At 40.4% G+C, this 22,349-nt stretch overlaps 1 protein-coding gene across 8 annotated transcripts in view; it reads right to left on the minus strand.

The window, feature by feature from the left end:
* LOC139461180 (unconventional myosin-Va-like) overlaps nucleotides 1–22,349 on the minus strand; it is a 166,427-nt gene that overhangs the window by 102,068 nt on the left and 42,010 nt on the right. For 4 of the 8 annotated variants that reach the window (XM_071242769.1, XM_071242768.1, XM_071242767.1 and 1 more), the window contains exons 3-7: nucleotides 15,308–15,379; nucleotides 4,625–4,733; nucleotides 3,545–3,601; nucleotides 2,460–2,604; nucleotides 1,674–1,836 (exon numbers count right to left, since the gene is read on the minus strand). In XM_071242769.1, the coding sequence (XP_071098870.1) occupies nucleotides 1,674–1,836; nucleotides 2,460–2,604; nucleotides 3,545–3,601; nucleotides 4,625–4,733; nucleotides 15,308–15,379 (546 nt within the window). The remainder of the gene's footprint in view (nucleotides 1–1,673; nucleotides 1,837–2,459; nucleotides 2,605–3,544; nucleotides 3,602–4,624; nucleotides 4,734–15,307; nucleotides 15,380–22,349) is intronic. The other 4 variants (XM_071242773.1, XM_071242774.1, XM_071242770.1 and 1 more) reach the window with 2 other exon arrangements.

The following is a 22,349-nucleotide window of genomic DNA, read 5'->3' on the forward strand; positions in this document are numbered from 1 at the left end:
CCCACTGGCACAGTAATGGTGCTGACAAACCTAGAAACATAATTGAGGCGAACCCAGATTCGAATCCATTAGCATCGATTTCCAAGGGCCATAACTCTGCACATGACATCCATATGATCATAAGATATAGGATTTGTTTGTTTGTTTGTTTGTTGTTTAACGCCACACTCAGCAATATTCCAGCTATATGACGGCGGTCTGTAAATAATTAAGTCTGGACCAGACAATCCAGTGATTGACATCATGAGTAAGTAAATGCTAAGATTTCACATTTCTATGTATACGTTTGCCACATCCATAATAGAACATTAGTTCTTTGAGGTATCTCCATGATAGGCTTATTCTAGGACTACTGTACCTCCATGAAGGGCTTATTCTAGGACTACTGTACATCCATGATGGGCTTTTTCTAGGACTACTGTACCTCCATGGTGGGCTTATTCTAGGACAACTGTACCTCCATGAATTATTCTAGGACTACTGTACCTCCATGGTGGGCTTATTCTAGGACTACTGTACCTCCATGATGGGCTTATTCTAGGACAACTGTACCTCCATGATTGGCTCATTCTAGGACTACTTTACCTCCATGATGGGCTTATTCTAGAACTACTGTACCTCCATGAAGGGCTTATTCTAGGACTACTATACGTCCACGAAGGGCTTATTCTAGGACTACTGTACCTCTAGGAAGGGCTTATTCTTGGACTACTGTACCTCCATGATGGGCATATTCTAGGACTACTGTACCTCTAGGAAGGGCTTATTCTTGGACTACTGTACCTCCATGATGGGCATATTCTAGAACTACTGTACCTCCATGATGGGCTTATTCTAGAACTACTATACGTCTAGGAAGGGCTTATTCTTGGATTACTGTACCTCCATGATGGGCTTATTCTAGGACTACTGTACCTCCATGATGGGCATATTCTAGGACTACTGTACCTCCATGATGGGCATATTCTAGGACTACTGTACCTCTAGGAAGGGCTTATTCTTGGACTACTGTACCTCCATGATGGGCATATTCTGGGACTACTGTACCTCCATGATGGGCTTATTCTAGAACTACTATACGTCTAGGAAGGGCTTATTCTTGGATTACTGTACCTCCATGATGGGCTTATTCTAGGACTACTGTACCTCCATGATGGGCATATTCTAGGACTACTGTACCTCTAGGAAGGGCTTATTCTTGGACTAGCATGACCTCCATGATGGGCATATTCTGGGACTACTTTACCTCCATGATGGGCTTATTCTAGAACTACTATATGTCTAGGAAGGGCTTATTCTTGGATTACTGTACCTCCATGATGGGCATATTCTAGGACTACTGTACCTCTAGGAAGGGCTTATTCTTGGACTACTGTACCTCCATGATGGGCATATTCTGGGACTACTGTACCTCCATGATGGGCTTATTCTAGAACTACTATACGTCTAGGAAGGGCTTATTCTTGGATTACTGTACCTCCATGATGGGCTTATTCTAGGACTACTGTACCTTCATGATGGGCATATTCTAGGACTACTGTACCTCTAGGAAGGGCTTATTCTTGGACTAGCATGACTCCATGATGGGCTTTTTCTGGGACTAGCATGACTCCATGATGGGCTTATTCTGGGACAAGCATGACACCATAATGCTTATTCTGGGACTACTGTACCTCCATGATGGGGTTCGAGGCCAGGACTTTCTTCTCGACCTGTGTCTCACTATCCGCCTGGGAGCCCCCGACTGTTGCAAAGTATCGCATGGCATATTTAGCCGAGACCGTCTTCCCTGCACCAGACTCTCCACTGACAATAATGGACTGGTTTTCATCAAACCTGAAAAAATAATTAATTAACAAAATAATATATATATATATTTTTATGCACGCAAATGGATGGATGAAAAGTATTTCAGCTAAACAGGTCAAAACCAGATTTTTTACAGTTTATCAGAACTTCAGCCTTTATCCTGTGTGTGAGGTGAGGTGAGGTGAGGTGAGGTGAGGTGAGGTGAGGTGAGGTTTCAGCTATATAGCAACCGTATTATTCGGATTGCTTAACTTATTGATTGACTGTTGCTAAACACTGCACTCAGCAATATTTCAGCTATTGGACGGCAGTCTATAAATAATGGAACAGACAATCCAGTGATTGACATCATGAACATTGATCTACACAATTGGGGTATGATGACATGCATTAACCCTGACCACCCGATCCCGTTCATCGCCTCTTAAGACAAGTTTAGTCGCCTTTTACGGCAACCATGGGTTGCTGAAGACCTATTCCAACACCGATCTTCGTGGGTTTTATCATTCTGAAGTCAAAACAGTAAGATTCCTTCGTGTCCAAAAAGCTCAACAAATAACTGTATGTATACACGAACGAGACTACTTAAAATGAAACAAACTACAACTTCGCCTAGCAGGCTCTAAGACTGATGTATAAATAATTGTGACCTTGACATCTTCTTGAAGGCCTCCTCCGCGACCGCGAAGATGTGAGGGTCCATGGCGCCCATGTCCTGGCCGCTGTAGGCCTGGATGATGTCATTGTTGTAGATGTCTAACTGCTCGTACGGGTTGATGGCCACAAGCACAATACCTGAACAACACAGAGAGCAAGTGAGTGGATGAAGTGGTGAGCTGACAAGGGGTCTAATGTCGCATTCAACATTATTGCACTCATATAGATACGGGTATGAGCGTCATGGACAGAGGTGAGGTGAGGTGAAATTGGGTTTAACGTCGCGTCCAAGATTATTGCACTTATATAGCGATGTGCATGTACGTGTGTGTGTTTGTGTGGCTGCTTGTACTAGTCCGGACTGATGCCGATTTATAGTGCTAGCTCACTGAGATACCATGCCGCAGTTATACATGAATACCCCACTCAGACACAGTATACTGACTCCGAGCCGACCAGTCCTTGTTTTAGCCCCTTAATGCCAAGCGCCAGACAGGGTAATCATGGACAGAGACTGACATTGGTCCGAGACTAGTGTTTGTTTGTTTGTGTGTTTGTTGTTTAACATCGCACTTAGCAATATTCCAGCTATATGACGGCGGTCTGTAAATAATCAAGTCTGGACCAGACAGTCCAGTGATTGACATCATGAGCATCAATCCACGCAATTGGGATATGATGATATGCATCTACGAAGTCAGCGAGCCTGACCACCCAATCCCGTTAGTCGCCTCTTATGACAAGCATAGTCGCCTTAACAACAAGCATGGGTTGCTGAAGACCTATTCTAATCTTCATCTGGCTCCGAAACACATGATGAGCTACGATCCAAGACTCACGATGAAACAGAATGAGTTTGTTCAAGTACCGGTTGTTAAGAGTGAATGAGTTCTGTTTAACGCCATTTTGAACAGTACATGTATTTCAGTTATATCACAGCGTGTAGCTTGATATGGGTCAAAAGGTCGTGTGCAGGTCAAAGATGGCTACCACTTTGTGAAACCTACGCACATATTCATAGGATTCTGGCATACCTAAGGGACACAACTCTGCACCTGTTTGCTGACACTGTACTTACCACAGTATGTGTAGATGAGGTTCTGTTGCACAAACCTGACCTGCAGATTGTACAGAACTGAAAGAGAAAGGCAGAACATAAGGAGTGTGCATGTTCAACAAAATAAGGCTGAAAGAAAAATAGTGTTGGTTCTCAGGCACCGCACTCATCATACAGTTTGACGCAAGTTTAATTTTAATTTCCATTTCTTTTAAAAATAAAAAATCCTTAAATATTCCAAGTCCAACGGTTGTCAAACACTGTATTCCAGTATTTTACTCATCAAGGAATACATTAATGTAGGGAGGCCCTTTCCCAGGTTGATTGTACACAACTGTTTCTTAGGATACATACTAGTTTCAACACCCTCCCCCACACAAAAAAAACAAAAAAAAACACTACCCACCGGCACAACCATTTCTTTTTTTTACCAGTAACATTTTTCTGATATAAACTTCATGTGAGAAAAAATACTACTTAAAGGACTAAGGCGCATCAGTATATGGCTTCCTGAATGTCTCAAGACAAATTCAGCTGTGTACTATTTTTTTCCAGGTTGTTATTTTTTATCTAATGCTTTTGGTCTATAATGGCTGTCGAGAGTCTGTCAAGTTTAAAAAAAGCATAGCTGAGAATGAGATGGCCAGAAGACAATGTCACTAGTTTCTGTGGCTTGTCATCAGACTGGAGAACATGGCTCATGTGAGTATAACAGACTATTACCATGACCGACACATCTCTACAGTCCCATGGAGTTGGTTATAACCCTGCACTCAACAACTACAGGAGTGAGTGAGTGAGTCGGGTTTGATGCCAATAATCCAGCAATATTACGTCTGGGACACCACAAATGGGCTTAAATAGCCAAATACTATAGGAGAAAACCCCAGACACCCCTTAATTAGTCTGTCATACATACCCTGAAACAAATATATCCAGAACAATGCTTGCATAGCTGGCAAGTCTAGATTACTGTAGTTTTAAGAAATCAAGAGAGTCCTTTTTATTAAGATAATTTAACAAATGTTTTCTTCTGTAAACTTCTGAAAGACTAGATATGAGCATGCCCTTAATTCTGAACACTGCGTATGCAATACATACCCTCTGGTTCGTTCAAGTAACTTAGAGAGGTAAGATCGTTTTCACCGATCAAAATATCCGGGTTTCGTAAATGAGGCAGGTTCTTTTCTTTTATTTCTATCACAGATTCCTGAAACACACCAAGTACAGTCGTTAATATAGTGCATATATTCAATACTTCACCATCAATTCTCCAACCAATACTGACTGACACAGAGTGTGTCATGTTACACTGAAATGTTCTCTGTTACTACATTAGCAATTTCTATCATAAATAATGACATAACATCGTCTATCACCAATCACTGGTGGCAGTAAGTTAATATACTCAAGGAATGAAATAAGGGAACACATATGGAAGGAGTGAGTGAGTTGGGTTTAACGCCGCTTCTAACAGTATTCCAGTTATATCACGGCATGTCAGCTTAATGTGGGAGGAAAGCTTGAAGTGATGCAGGTCTCAGACGTTTACCACTTCGGTGAAACCCACGAGCATGGGCATGGTGCTGACAAACCTAGAAACATAATCGGGGCAAACTGGGATTCGAACCCACAATCATAGGTTTCTGGCGTGCCCAAGGGACGCAACTCTGCACAGCGAACATTGGCGCCTTAGACGACTGGGCCACCCGTCCGTGCCCCCACGTATGGAAGGAAGGAGAAATTCTTCAAACAAATCCACAATATAACGATAATTCAGCGAGGTTATGAAAACAAAATAGTGCTCTTAGATTAACCTTTTTCCAATTTTTCTAAGGGTTGATTGGATCCATAAACAATTCTTTTTATAAATGTCGCGCCTCATTATGATGCGAGAAGAGAAACCTCAGCGTTCGAAATTGCCACTAGTCCTATAGTCCTTGCCAAACTGTCTAATAGTTAAGGTATCATTAGGACAAGTAGAAATTTGACATATATAAGGGTTTTCCTATATGTTATCATTATAAGGACTAGTGGACTAAAAATTTAGTTTCTACTGCTGCAAATGTTAAACTGATATCGGAATATATCAATTTACACATGCGTTATTATGTTTTTGTGGAGATCATGGACAATGTACCACACTGTCATACTCTGTCAAACAGGGCATGCGCAGTGGCGCCTCTGGCAAGGGATAGGGTTTCCCTCACAACTATGGATATGTTGGCAGTGTAGTGGACGTCTGTTGAAAATTTATAAAAAAATTATAGTGTGGTTCTCAGCATAAACAGGAATTTATGGCACTGATGTGATAGAGGTGAGGTATTCACAAGAATTATCATGTTTTTGTGGAGATCATGGACAATGTACCACACTGTCATACTCTGTCATACAGGGCACACTCTTGGTATGACATATGTCAGTCAGTCTAACAACAGGATCAAACAGACTGAATTACAAACAGCCCTGCTGAGATGGCCTATTCTGACTTGTTTCATAACATGAACAAACAAAAGATCAAAGCCATTTCTGCGTCATTGATGATACGTCACACAGTCAGCGATGGGCTGAATTCAGAGACACATAATTAATTTGCCATTTTTATCTACATGACAAATATAGAACATTCTTTTCATCAACGTTTGAAGTTGTGTCATGTAATGGGAATAACCTTCAAATCAAAACTGAAATACATTCTTTAAAAAGTTTAATGATTTTTTTTCAAAGTTATTTACAGTAAAAGAACAATAGATACATTGAGATGGAAAATAAAAAAACATTATTTGACAAAATTTACTTCAAACCAAAAACAAATTTAGACCCATTTTTTCAACTTTATTGTCATTTTCAATTGATATGCCAAATTTGAATGCCTGCTGAAAATGTCAAATGTGTATATATTAACAAAAAATTGTAATGTTACATTGAACATGTTCCAAAGCTTCAGGAAAGAACAAACTGAAAAAATGATATCGCTCCTTCTGCAAAATTCCTTAGGCCATGCACATGATGTACACAAAAATAATTATTATATTTTTGAGATCACAGGGGATAGTTCAAGGTTTATTTATTAAAAAAGAGGTCTTGAAATAAAAGCTAAAACAACGAAAATATTTTGTCACATGGGTTTCTTTGCACACACTGCAAAAACCTCATCTAAAAAATGAACAAACAAAAAATAATTGGTGTTGTCCTTACATCATCTGCATCAACATTTGTAAAACAGGTTCCAAATAACATGAGTGAGTGAGTGAGTTGGGTTTTACGCCGCTTTTAACAGTATTCCAGTTATATCACGGCGTGTCAGCTAAATGTGGGAGGAAAGCCCGAAGTGATGCAGGTCCCAGACGTTTACCACTTCGGTGAAACCCACGAGCACGGGTATGGTGCTGACAAACCTAGGAACATAATCGGGGCGAACCGGGATTCGAACCCACAATCATAGGTCCAAGGGACGCAACTCTGCACAGCGAATCGCGGCGCCTTAGACGACTGGGCCACCCGTGCCCCCTTCAAAATAACAAAACGAGAATAATAAGAAATATAAATTCCAACTATAAGGTATAATGGTTATTTATCTAAGAGATTACAGTTATTACATGGTCTACTGAATGAAATATACACTAAATATTTAGAATAAAACATTGCAAACATTGAAAGGTATAGAAATGTTGAACAGCAATCCAGAATAACTTAAGCAAGGGAGAACATGCATGAAATAACATGACAATATTAGTAGTAAGAAACAGCAAGGAAATCATGCTGATTAGCGTCATCAATGAATGACTCATGCACGAAGTGCAGCCAGGCTGCAAACTGAGCATTTAAACACTTTTCCAAATCACGTGGGTCATACACTCCTTGTCCTGTTCCACGAGAAGATCTTAGCGCTAAGACTATGGTAAGCCTATGTTGAAGTATGGGAGTTACGATCATCTTAGGGCTAAGATCGCTTTGTGCAAATGGGCCCTGTTCCACAAAGCGATCATGGAACTACGCCTGTTGTAAGTAAGTTTTCATTATCTGAGAACTATGATCGTTTTGTGAACGGGCCCAATTGGTCATGTACAATGTAATTTCAACCTTAATTATCTTTGCACATGGGAATGAATATTTGTCTAGGTTGTAATATCTATTATACTGTTTAATATCACAGACTAATTCTGGCTAAATACACCACTACACACATACATCAACCTATGACTAAGTGATCAAGCACTGTGAGAATTCCATGAACTTTTCAGAGTACTTCACCACAGATGTTTGAAAGTATCAGCCATTATTTCTCTAAGGGCCTGGTTGCAGATGCAACAATAAATTTTTTTACAAAACTGAAAAAGAACAGTTTTTATTTTCTTCCCACCAAAACTATTCACTTGTTTTGTTATACCGGTACTATAAAGAAATAGACTCAATTCTTCAAGTTTCATTCATTCTTCATTTGAACAATTAACATAAACTCCAAATTCGCCACACTTTTAAAGGATTTTACTTAATTTTCAGGGAAGTGAGTGAGTTGGGTTTAACGCCGCTTTTAACATTATTCCAGTTATATCACGGCGTGTCAGCTTAATGTGAGAGGAAAGCCTGAAGTGATGCAAGTCGGTGAAACCCACAAGCACAGGTATGGTGCTGACAAACCTAGACACATAATCGGAGCGAACCGGAATTCGAATCCACAATCATGGGTTTCTGGTGTGCCCAAGGGACGCAACTCGCGGCGCCTTAGACGACTGGCTACCCGTGCCCCCTTTTCAGGGAAAGAAATACAATTTTACTTCACTATTTCACAAGAACTCTGCTGGAGAGTTGCCATTTACATAATCATGCTAATGGCAAGAGTGGCAGTCCACAAGGAAATGTCACTAGTCCTGTACTGTTTTCAGGCTAGCAGACTTCTGTTAATTTCGACCCTGATTTTAATGTGAAACCAACCCTTTGTTCAACTGAAATATAACTAACTCAGTGAACTAAGTGTTTAAAGTGGCTTCTTAGGACAAGTTCTTAGGACAAGCACATTTGCTCTGAAATGTATCAGTAACTTGAACTCTGGTCATTCAAGTCCTCCCCTACATTGATTGAGTAATGGGGACAGTGGGGTAGCCTAGTGGTCAAAGCATTCGCACGTCACACAGAAGGTTGGTTTGACTCCCCACATGGGTACAATGTGTCAAGCCCATTTCTAATGTCCCCTGTCATGACATTGCTGAAATATTGCTAAAAATGGCATGAAACCACACTCACTCACCCTATCGAGCAATGCATTTGATACAATGTTGCACGTTTATCACGTTTATCATACATTAATCCAAACAATAACCTTCAAATCTGAACTCACTTATCTCTTATAATAGATTCCTTCACTAAAACTTGGGGGGGGCCTATTGACTTCATGAAAACACTGCTTTCCCCAAACATTTTCAAACAAAATTTCCTGAGAATGAACTTGGAAACCTGAGCATTCAGGCATCTCCATGTCCACCTCCCCAAGACAGGCAGCCCACTCCAGTCTGAGCTGTTAGCACCTAACAACCCAGTGTTGGCTTCAATATTGGGTTAGTGCTACAAGTTCTGTGAGACAAGCTCTGCTCCACTGGTCATTGATTCTAGGGGTGGTATAACAAGTGTATACCACAGCCAGGTCCTAGTGATATAACATCGTAAAGTCCTAAAGAAGTAAACGAGACAGTTATAACATTACATTAATATATATGGTATAACAAGTGTATACCACAGCCAGGTTCTGGTTATAAAGCACTGGGCCCCTATCGGCGTGCCAGCTTAATGTGGGAGGAAAGCCCGAAGTGATGCAGGTCTTGGACGTTTACCACTTCGGTGAAACCCACGAGCACGGGTATGGTGCTGACAAACCTAGAAACATAATCGGGGCGAACCGGGATTCGAACCCACAATCATAGTTTTCTGGCGTTCCCAAGGGACGCTACTCTGCACAGCTAATCACAGTGCCTTAGACGACTGTGCCCCCCGTGCCCCTTGTACATGGTATAACCCTGTATATCACAGTTAGGATCACACAGATACATCAAACATGGCTGATGTTATTGAGATGCTCCCTATTTGGTACAGCATCATATTGTTTTATTATTAAATACCACAAGTAGAGGAGTGTGTCTGGCAGAATGAAATCATTGCCTAATCAACCTCTGTGTATATATATCAATAGTGTTGCAGTTCAGCCAGTTGTTGGCAAACAGTAGAATGTCAACATCGAACAAACAGAAATTACAAAATATTTTTTGGGTCAAGCTTTTTTTCCACTTTTTGTTTGCACAAATATGTCTCACTTACATTTCCCAAGAGAAAAGAATGTTACAGATCCCATGCATCAACACAAACTCACATGATCCAAAGTAACAACAGTCCTTCACAAAGTGCTATTCCTTTGTGCCATTGTATGTAAGTCTATTTTGGAATGGGATTACGAGAGGGTCATGATGGGGTAACAGACTGGTGTAAAACAATCGACAAATACGATCATAAGTGCAGGATTGGTCAAAATTTTAGCGTAATACATAAATTGGCGTAAATTGCCAATCGACTGTCAAATACTGCTTAGCATGACATAAATATTTACTCTTTATGGCATAAGCAGAAAGAAACACAAGTACCTGCAAACAAACCCATTGGCCGACAGTCATAGTGCTACTATCGCCTTTTGGAACGAGCCCCAGTGTTGGATAACCAGGACCTGGCTGTGGTATATATAAACTTATACCATATGGAGTTAATGTTGTGGCTGTTTACAGGATGGTCATGATGGGAGTGGTCATCAGTGGACAGGAACATTGAGGCCCTTTTGTCATAGTAGGCAGTAGTGAGTGAGTGAATGAGTTGGGTTTAACGCCGCTTTTAACATTATTCCAGTTATATTGCGGCATGTCAGCTTAATGTGGGAGGAAAGCCTGAAGTGATGCAGGTCTCAGACGTTTACCGCTTCAGTGAAACCCACGAGCACGGGTATGGTGCTGACAAACCTAGAAACATAATTGGGGCAAACCTGGATTCGAACCCACAATCATAGGTTTCTGGCGTGCCCAAGGGACGCAACTCTGCACAGCGAATCGTGGCGCCTTAGACCACTGGGCCGCCCTTGCCCTCATGTATAGCTTTAACATGCAATATATTTCAACATGGATGTTGACTAAACATGCTAAATACCTACCCTTCACAAATGGAAGACAGGACTAGTACAGGGTAAGCACCTACACTAACATCACAATGAAAAGGCTGACATTACACTATATCCCATAAGACAACTCTAAACTAAGGTATAAAGTCATGAGAACAGGTCAGTGTTTTCATCAGAACTTCAGGCAAGATTTGTCAACTGCAGTCAACCATGTTAATAACATTAGGCCTAAAATGATTAAGTGGTTCGACTCATGTGTACGTCCCTGATTTAAAGTTCTGACATTATGATTACCGTATTCGACGTAACAAGCACCGAGGGCAATCTAAAAAATTAGAAAAAGAGGGCTCTTAATAGAATATATTTTTTTTGTGAAAGCGTTGAAAGATCTTAATTTTCGAGTTTTACGCAAAAGAAAAGTTGTGTGTATTATACACGACAGATATATTTTTTTCAGAATTCAATTGCCCATAATTAAGGGTGCACATAACACACAAGTGGGTATTATACATGAATAAATAAGTCTTGTGTACATTGAGATTGTTTACTAGCCAATATATTAGCAACTATCGCCGTGGGCGCTTATTAGAGCGGGGTGCTTATTACATAGAATACGGTACTATACATATAGGAGCAAGCTTCAAGGACCCTGGTATGTTGTTAATTTCGAACATTCCTTTTCATGATTAAAATTTGAACAAGCATGAAAATATCTATTTATTGGTTGTTTAAGGCCGCCCTCGGCAATATTTTAGCTATATAACGGCAGCCTGTAAGTAATCAAGTCTGGACCAGACAATGATGAATTCATGACTGACATTGTGATACACTGATTTCACTTCAACTGAATGATACTTATGCGAGATAAGCAAGTTACCTCAATGTGTGATCCAATTTATTTTTCAGCGGATGGGGAACATGGAAAATAACTGCCTGCTCCATAACCATGGTAACCAATCAGAAACCAGAATCTTAATGTAAGGTGAGATAATTGCCCCTCTGTTCCCTATAACATAGACAGGCCGACTCAATTTAGTGCCAAGAAGCTTCCATTGTATCCCGGAACATCATTGCAGTCTGCAACTTGGCCACTTATCTGAAGCCTGAGTCAAGTAAAATTCTGTTCGGTCTAGGAACCACAGATTAAAGAAGTCTCTATAATAAGACTAAGATCTCCTGAAAAAAAATATTTGAGGGCCGCATTTCGCTTGCAGACGTATTTGACAGACTGTCATTGCAGAATATGTGAAGCTAAAAGGACTACTACCTGTTCTTTCACTTTTTTAAAAAGAGTGTAACCATGGTAACCAGAACCACTTTATTTTTATTTGGCAAGTGAAGCCTTAGTGAAGATGGCAGAGATGATGAGGAGGGAAAGAAGTGGATGAAAACAGTGAACTCTCACACTCAAACAGATGAAACAGGCTGAAACAAAGAGAAGGATTAACGAACTAGCTAAATATACCAGGATGACCACACCTGGATGACTGTTGCATGTAGATCCTTAAGTTAAATATAGGTCGATCATGACAGGCAGAGACAACATGCTACACAGCTATGTCTGCTGTCCAGGGCCCAGTTCCATGAAGTGATCTTAGCGCTGAGGTGATCGTAACTTCCATACTTTAACAGACTTACAATTGTCGTAGCGCTAAGGTGATCGTAACTCCCATACTTAAACAGACTTAATATAGCCTAAGGTGATCGTAACTCCCATACTTTAACTGACTTACAAAAGTCTAAGGTGATCGTAACTTCCATACTTTAACAGACTTACAATAGTCTAAGGTGATCGTAACTTCCATACTTTAACAGACTTACGATAGTCTAAGGTGATCGTAACTCCCATACTTTAACAGACTTACAATAGTCTAAGGTGATCGTAACTCCCATACTTAAACAGACTTACAATAGTCTAAGGTGATCGTAACTTCCATACTTTAACAGACTTACGATAGTCGTAGTGCTCACAAAGAAGACTTACATACTTTAACAGACATACGATAGTCGTAGCACTAAGGTGATAGTAACTCCCATATTTTAACAGATTTACGATAGTAGTAGCGCTGAGAAGACATCCTTACTTTAACATTAACTTATGATAGTCGTAGCTCTAAGAAGATCGTAATTCCAAACTATAACATAGACTTACACTAGTCAGTAGTGCTAAGAAGAGGCCCATACTTTAACACAGACTTCAGATAGTCATAGTACTGCAATTCCCATACTTTACCATAGACTTACAATAGTCGTAGCGCCAAGATGGACTAACTGCCATACTTTACCATAGACTTACGACAGTCTCGAATCTACTGTGGACAAGGTCCTTTCATGTTCGCCTTAGCACTACACCTCTGCATGTTAAAAGACAGGACGTGAGAGTGTCTTAGCGCTAAGATCACTTGTGGACATGGGCCTTACCCATAGTTGTACATGCGGTGTCATGTAAGAGCTGTCATTGAAGCATGGCAAACTGGTGGGCAGGATTAAAAGGTTGAACCAGGTTGATTGGATGAAAAAAAATTGTTTTTCAGTCACTGTGTGACATCATAATAAATAGTGTTAACATCTGAAAATTTATGTCTTGTGAGCACCTTTCCTTCAGGTAGCTTGAGTTTTCTGATATTTTTATGCATGTCTTATCTAAAAAACAAAATAAATGTAATATTCTGAAAGTTAGGGTTTTAATGAACATAACATAGTGATTTTTATCAGCAAGAACACCATCGTACACTGTGCAGCCCTGATATTTTCACTCAATGACAGCCCTAATGTTACTGGGTCATGGTGACATGTCAAGTAACTAGGTCATTGTGACCCAGTTACCTAGGTCACGGTGACCCAGAGAAGTGAACTACAGCTATCATTCCATGACATGCTTAGACAGAAGCATTACACGTAAAGTGGGCAATAGGCCTGAACAACATGTAGTTTCATTGTTGTTTCACTATGTCTACGCGTACCACAAAGAACATAATATCATCATCCGGTTTGAAACAACTTGTAAGTAAATAATGATTGTGAAGTGCATGAATTAACATGGAAAGTAAACTTCAAATGGGATCAATGTCCAAATGTCCATGCTTGCAACTGAACCAAACAGTAACAATTTCAACACAATTTCAACACAATAGCTTTACAAAACATTACAATCACTTGTTGAGATGCTCTCTATGCTAATATAATACACAGAAATTGATCATCTTACAGCAAGTGAAACTCACTAACAGCTTCACTTCCTTCTAAAGCAAACAATAAGCATCCCTCTTTTCTTATATTTTCCTTGTATGTCCTAATTTTCATTGTGTCATTTTTTAAAAGTTAAATTAAATAAAAACTCTAACCTCATGTGAGAATATTCATTATATTGATGCTTAATTGTTCATTTTCCCAATTACTTCTTGCAATCTTAAAAAGATGGATATTCTGCCTTTCTAGTTAAAGGAAATTTTAAAATGTTCACCTGTTAAAATCTATGTATGTATCACGTATAGAGTCGACCATCTGTAACAGTGAGTGAGTGAGTTAAGATTTAACTTCCAATCGGCAGTATTTCAGCCATACCGTGACGACTGTAACAGTGTAACCTGCACAAACTTTCAAAACCTCTAAACAATGCTATCTGTAAAAAGAAAATTACCATATTTTCTTGAGTATAATGCACACTTTTTTTCCAAAAAACACAGCTGTGTAGAAGGGGGTGCACATAATACATCCCATAATGAGTTTTGATTTTTTTAATGACTTTTTAAAAAAAAAAAAAAATCAAAATTATTTTTTTGAAAATTATTATACTTAATATATTTAACATTTAATTTTGGATGTTTTATAAAGAATGAAAATAATGTAACTTTTCCCTGCGTGCTTTCCAGCCGTTGATTCTTGAGAGACGTCACAGAAATTCTGCCACATTTCCTTGTGAAATATCCAATGATAGTGTGTTATGTTATCTGTGCTCGATACAAGGATCTTACTGTGGCTGAGCTAGAATTTATTTGTGTAATCCCAGAATGTCATTTTAGAAATTGTTAACATCAAACAACAGATGAAAGGTCTTTCTTTGTTTCAATCAGTTTATTAAGGTATACGGTGCTCCTCAGTATTGTGCCCTTCAACTTAGCGCTAGCTCGGTAAGTCTTTAAAGAATTACTTAATTTAATAGTTTACTCTAACGTTCAAAAGCAAAACACTTTTTGAAATATTTTAATAATTTCATAAATTAAGTACATGCATCATTATCATATCAACTTGTTTTCAACCAATTAACATACATATATTTTACGCAGATGCTATTTCTTGAACAACTGAGAATTGATAGCTGATAGTGAAGACGACTTCTGTCGAAAATCTGTAGATTTTATAGTGTGATGACAGCTCAAATATAGCATTTATAGCTGTGATGTAATAAAGGTAGGATATTCACAGTAATAACATATTCTGCAAAACAAATCCCAAAAGATTTTTTCTTCTATAATCAGTAGTAGCAAAGTAGTACATATTTTGGTCGACTTTTCAGAAGAAGTGAAGCCATTGTGAGTTGTTTCCCTTGCAAGTGATGAAAACAAAACTTCAAAAACACTTTTTCAAATGTAAACTTGTAACCAACTCGGGGCTGAGTCGCCAGGCCTATTTACCCGAAGAGATATCCATTGCTGTTTGGGTTTTTGAAAGGGGTGATCACCCCTGGTACTTACTGTCCAGTGGCCCTGTGAGGGTGAAGATCATACAATGGTGAATAAAAATTCAAACAAGGCTAACAAGGCTAACAATGCATCTACTGAATATAGTTCACAGCTACTAAACATTGTTAACAAAGGTCAAACCACTGCATATGACCCAAGTGTAATGTCACTCTTCAGTGCCTGCTAACAAGGCTAACAATGGCTAGCTACTAAACATTGTTAACAAAGGTCAAACCACTGCATCCCATGCCCCAAGTCTACTGATTGTCACTGTTCAGAACCTGCTAACAAGGCTAACAATGGCTAGCTACTAAACATTGTTAACAAAGGTCAAACCACTGCATCCCATGCCTCAAGTCTATTGATTGTGACTGTTCAGTGCCTGCTAACAAGGCATCTACTAAACATTGTTAACATAGGTCAAACCACTGCATCCCATGCCCCAAGTCTATTGATTGTCACTGTTCAGTGCCTGCTAACAAGGCATCTACTAAACATTGTTAACATAGGTCAAACCACTGCATCCCATGCCCCAAGTCTATTGATTGTGACTGTTCAAACTAAGCTAGCTAACAAGGCTAACAATGCATCTACTCAACATTGTTAACAAAGGTCAAACCACTGCATCCCATGCCCCAAGTCTATTGATTGTCACTGTTCAGTGCCTGCTAACAAGGCTAACAATGCATCTACTAAACATTGTTCACAAAGGTCAAACCACTGCATCCCATGCCCCAAGTCATTGATTGTCACTGTTCAGTACCTGCTAACAAGGCTAACAATGGCTAGCTACTAAACATTGTTAACAAAGGTCAAACCACTGCATCCCATGCCCCAAGTCTATTGATTGTCACTGTTCAGTGCCTGCTAACAAGGCTAACAATCGCTAGTTACTAAACATTGTTAACAAAGGTCAAACCACTGCATCCCATGCCCCAAGTCATTGATTGTCACTGTTCAGTACCTGCTAACAAGGCTAACAATGGCTAGCTACTAAACATTGTTAACAAAGGTCAAACCACTGCATCCCATGCCCCAAGTGTAATGTCACTTTTCCGTGCCTGCTAACAAGGCTAACAATGCATCTACTAAACATTGTTAACATAGGTCAAACCACTGCATCCCATGCCCCAAGTCTATTGATTGTCACTGTTCAGTGCCTGCTAACAAGGCTAACAATGAATCTACTAAACATTGTTAACAAAGGTCAAACCACTGCATCCCATGCCTCCAAGTCTATTGATTGTCACTGTTCAGTGCCTGCTAACAAGGCTAACAATCGCTAGCTACTAAACATTGTTAACAAAGGTCAAACCACTGCATCCCATGCCCCAAGTCTATTGATTGTCACTGCTCAGTGCCTGCTAACAAGGCTAACAATGAATCTACTAAACATTGTTCACAAAGGTCAAACCACTGCATCCCATGCCCCAAGACTATTGATTGTCACTGTTCAGAACCTGCTAACAAGGCTGACAACATGGACAATGCATCTTATAAACATGGTTAACAAAGGTCAAACCACTGCATCCCATGCACAAAGTCATTGATTGTCATTATTAGATACGATTCGCATCGTAGCATGACATTCTGTACAAAAAAACTGTCGATTTTGCATAAATTCATGATCATTTTGCATAAATTCATGATAATAAATTCATGATCATTTTGCATAAATTCATGATAACCATCCTGGAAAAAACTAGATATCCTGGATTTATATTTTGACGTAAAGGAAAATGAAAATGTTGTTTTTCTGGTTTACAGCATGACTCGTTCAATAGCACCTGCCTGCAGGGTGTTAAAACTGCGAAACTGTTATATTGATCACAATCTTTTTAAACTTGCCAAACTTTTTTAAAGCAGAATTAAAACAGAAACCACACAAAAATATACAAATGGGAATTCTTATGATTATTTCATCTTATTCCTAATGATTTATGTTTTTATTTTTTTAAGTTATTTTGTAATTTTTATTTATTTATCTTTTATTTAATTTATATTTATTTATTTTTATTTTATTTTTTTTGGGGTGGGGGGGTGGGGTGGGGGGGGGGGGGTCTCCAACTTGTAAACCAAGAAAACTATTTTTGTAGGCTAGGGTACTTTTCTGGACAATCTTGGCATTAGGCAAACGAAGTTTGCTAATCTGTGGAAATTGCCTTTTATGACAATCTGTGATCCTAGGAACTTATCTGTGCCGGAATTTGCACATCCTCACGGAAACAGGCCACAGAAAAACCTATGGCATGTTAGTCCTTATTTGAAACCTTCAAAAAGAACCCCTACTCTTAAGATGTATGGTTAACCAAGAGGTGTCAAATCGGAATGTTCTGTGCAGAAAAGCAAGCATTGACGAAACACTGGGGGCCCTTGTTGACACAGGTCAAGGGGACGAAGCTAATTACGTCCGGATACTTTAGCTACTGTGGCTGTTTCCCATAATCTCAATAGAATCTGCGGACTTCATTCTACTCTTGATGAAAGGATGCTCTTCGTCCAATGAAGAGATCTTTGGTCTAAGATTGTGCAGGGTTTCAGCCGATATATACAGTGGATCCTTTTGGGGGAACAGTTATTTGATTGTTACAGCTACAGAAAATGTGCCTCTCCTTCAAAAGAATTTTTTTTCCCAGCATTAATGCCACTGTTAATGTGGTTGTTTATGGATGATGTTTATGAGTATACTTGGGTCAGTTTGATGTTTATTTATTTCATGGTGAGGTGAGGTGAAATTGGGTTTAACGTCACGTCCAAGATTATTGCACTTATATAGCGACATGCATGCACGTGTGTGTGTGTGTGTGTGTGTGTGGGTGTTTGTGTGTGTGTGTGTGTGTGTGTGGCTGCTTGTACTAGTCCGGACTGATGCCGATTTATAGTGCTAGCTCACTGAGATACTATGCCACAGTTTAACATAAATACCCCACTCAGACACAGTATACTGACTCCGAGCCAACCAGTCCTTGTTTTAGCCCCTTAATGCCGAGTGCCAGACAGGGTAACAACAAGTACCATCTTTTAACGTCTTTTGGTATGATGCGGCCGGGGATTGAACCCCGGACCTTCAGCTCTCCGGGCGGACACTCTACCACTAGACCACGGAGGCGGTCTTGGTTGTTTATGGATTATGCTTACGAATATACTTGGGTCAGTTTGATGTTTATTTATTTCAAGTTGTGAACGTCAGTATTTTGTAATTTCATTGAAGAAATACAAGTTAAGAAGACTGAAGTGGCCACACAGGGACTACATACGATGCATTTGATTAATAATTATTTTAGAAGTATATAGTCACTTTACTTTTGTTTGATATTCTTGTAATTGTATCGTTTATTATTCAAATCCATGAAAGATGTATGGGTGAGGTACATAAATATATTCTTAAAATAACTTCTATTTTTGATATTGGCTTTTAGTTTTGATCAGGGTTGGCCAAATCCTGGCAAACAAAAACATGGAAAGTGTCAAAAATGAACATGATTTTTTATTATGTACAGCCCTTCCAAAAGACGTAGAGTAATGATATATGTGTGAAGTGAATCCCTTGTTGTCCAGTAAACTATGAAAGAAAACTGCCAAGATGTTGGCATGAGGGTCAGGGGTCAGGGGTGGAAAAGGTCAATGCAAACAGATCCCTCTACAATTCTTTTCTTGAATCTCACAACCACTCCGCAGGAACATGCCTAGCAACTTGTCAACTCTCTATAAGCTTTGAACTTACAACACATCAATTTTCACTCAGCATTCCAAATACCTCCATGTAAGTGTGTCTGAACATCCTCTGGGGTGAGCTACACACCTGAAAGACATGGTCAGCCTGGTCATGGGCAGGTGAGGTGAAATGGGGTTTAACGTCACGTTCACGATGATTGCACTAGGGGTGGTCCACTAGACCATAGAGGCGGTGCACTAGACCACAGAGGCGGTCCACTAGACCACAGAGGCAATGATACCTATCTTGCAAAAAGTCACATTTTGTGCAGAATTCTTCAAATACCCTGCAGAATTTTAACATGTGAGCAGAAAGCTGGTTTTAAATGTGTAAAAGGATATTTATTTCGTTGTGAGGTGAAATGGGGTTTAACGTCACGTTCACGATGATTGCTGCTAATATAGCAACATGCATGCACGTGTTCGTGTGTGTGCGTGGGGCTGCTTGAACTAGTCCGGACAAATGTGTCTAAGAGTGATAGCCTATTGAGATATCCCTCCACAAGAAAACATGGATACCCCCTTCAGACGAAGACCAGTTCTAGATTTATCCCCTAAATAACAAGGCCAGTCAGGGTAACATGTACCATCTCTTACTGTCTTTTGGTTTGACGTGGCCAGGGATAAAACCCCGACATTCTGCTCTCAGGGAAGATGGTCTGTCCACTAGACCACAGAGGCGGTCCACAAGACCACAGAGGCAGTCCACTAGACCACAGAGGCGGTTCACAGAGGCGGTCCTCTAGGCCACAGAGGTCGTCCACTAGACCACAGAGGCGGTCCACAAGACCACAGAGGCGGTCCAGTAAACCACAGAGGCGGTCCACAAGACCACAGAGGCGGTCCACTAGACCACAGAGGGGGTCCACTAGACCACAGAGGCGGTCCACAAGACCACAGAGGGGGTCCACTAGACCATAGAGGCGGTACACTAGACCACAGAGGGGGTCCACTAGACCACAGAGGGGGTCCACTAGACCACAGAGGAGGTCCACTAGACCTCAGAGGCGGTCCACAAGACCACAGAGGCAGTCCACTAGACCACAGAGGCGGTTTACAGAGGCGGTCCTCTAGGCCACAGAGGTCGTCCACTAGACCACAGAGGCGGTCCACAAGACCACAGAGGCGGTCCAGTAGACCACAGAGGCGGTCCACAAGACCACAGAGGCGGTCCACTAGACCACAGAGGGGGTCCACTAGACCACAGAGGCGGTCCACAAGACCACAGAGGGGGTCCACTAGACCATAGAGGCGGTACACTAGACCACAGAGGGGGTCCACTAGACCACAGAGGGGGTCCACTAGACCACAGAGGAGGTCCACTAGACCACAGAGGCGGTCCACTAGACCACAGAGGCGGTCCACTAGACCACAGAGGGGGTCCACTAGATCACAGAGGCGGTCCACTAGACCACAGAGGGGGTCCACTAGACCACAGAGGCGGTCAGTGGGCAGGTGCTGGTACTGCTGGCTCAGGGAGCTTGGTGAGCAAGGTCACGCCTGAGTTACACAGATTTTCTCAGAGAACATGAGGCCATCCATCTGACGATGTATTCTGTGATTCCGCAGTTGCGGACTATTTTGCAGAAATTTCCACTCGGTGCAGCAAAATACCTTGCAAAAAGTCACATTATGCACAGTTTGTATTTATCTCCAGCAGAATTCTTCAAATAAACTGCAGAATTTTAACATGTGAGCTGAAAGCTGGTTTTAAACGTGTAAAAGGATATTTATTTCGTTGTGAGGTGAAGTTGACTTTTGTATTATTACTATTAATGCTTACCGAAAGTTCATGCCTGTATGTTTACACTAGTGATCCGACACACTTGAATAAGCTATTCTAGCTGTGGATAAGTTAATCATAGTAAATGCCTGCCAGATGTCAAACAGGTGCAAAACTATGAAATTCATGAAAACTAAGCTTAAAAGTGAGCAAAATTGTGTGCAAAATTATCAAAATTTGACTTATTTGATATTTAACACAGCACTCAGCAATTTTTCACCCTTCTCTAGATAATCAAGACTGTTTGTTTTTGTTTTTTTGTTTTTTGTTTAACGCCGCACTCAGCAATATTCCAGCTATATGACGCCGGTCTGTAAAATAATCGGGTTCGGATCAGACAATCCAGTGATTGATATCATGAGCATCTATCCACACAATTGGGATCGATGACATACATCAACCAACTCAGCGAGCCTGACCACCCGATCCTGTTAGTCGCCTTTTACGGCAAGCATAGTCGCCTTTTACGGCAAGTATGGGTTGCTGAAGACCTATTCTACCCCGGAATTAATCAAGACGACTAGACAATCTAGTGATTGACATCATGAGTATCAATGTACACAAATGGGATACGATGACACGTTTCAACCATGTCACCAAGCTTGACCATTGATTCTGTTAGTTGCCTCTTATGACGAGCATGGGTTGTGGAAGACATAATTAAACCCGGAATCTCCAGAAGGGTTCCTGTTTATGACATCAAAGGGATTCTGGGTGCATATGTTGCCCAGAATACCCTCAGGAATCCATGTATATGAGTAGTGAGCGAGTTAATCAGCTGATCGACAGCTACCCTGGGCTAACGACCATCACTTCCTTCCTCCATCAGTGATTATTTCCATATTTGTGGTTATGGGGGGAATTGTTAATTCACAGCTCTGCTAATGTGAAAGCTGGGATGAGAGTTTGGCTGGAGATTTAGTTTCACCTCCAAAGGGTTATCATATACCGTATTCGACATAATAAGCGCCCAGGGTGCTCTCAAAGTTAGAATAGGGGGCTCTTATTAGAATATTAATTTGGTGAAACACAAAAGAGTTGAAAGATCGTAAATTTCGTGGTTTATGCTGACAACCTGAAATGTTATCTACGACAGATATGTTTTTTCCAGAATTGAATTTCCCATAATTATGAATGCATACAACACATGTATTATACGCGAATAAATAAGTCCTGTGTACATTGATCAGTTGGAAGGGGGACTAATTGGGATTGTTCACTAGCCAATATATATATATTAGAAAATATCACTGTGGGCGCTTATTAGTGTAGGGCGCTTATTATGTCGAATACAGTACATGATATATCGGTTGGAAATCTTTACAAAATCACTTGACAATTTTCCAACTGAGGGTTGAACATGTGTAAGACGTCCTACATGAATAATTATTTTCAAATTGATGAAACTTCAAATGATGAAAGTGAGTGAGTGAATGAGTGAGTGAGTGAGTGAGTGAGTGAGTGAGTGAGTGAGTGAGTGAGTATGGTTTGACGTCG

Source organism: Haliotis cracherodii, unplaced genomic scaffold (assembly GCF_022045235.1).
Source record: "Haliotis cracherodii isolate W230 unplaced genomic scaffold, xgHalCrac1.p SCAF_14, whole genome shotgun sequence".
NCBI classification, from domain to species: domain Eukaryota; kingdom Metazoa; phylum Mollusca; class Gastropoda; order Lepetellida; family Haliotidae; genus Haliotis; species Haliotis cracherodii.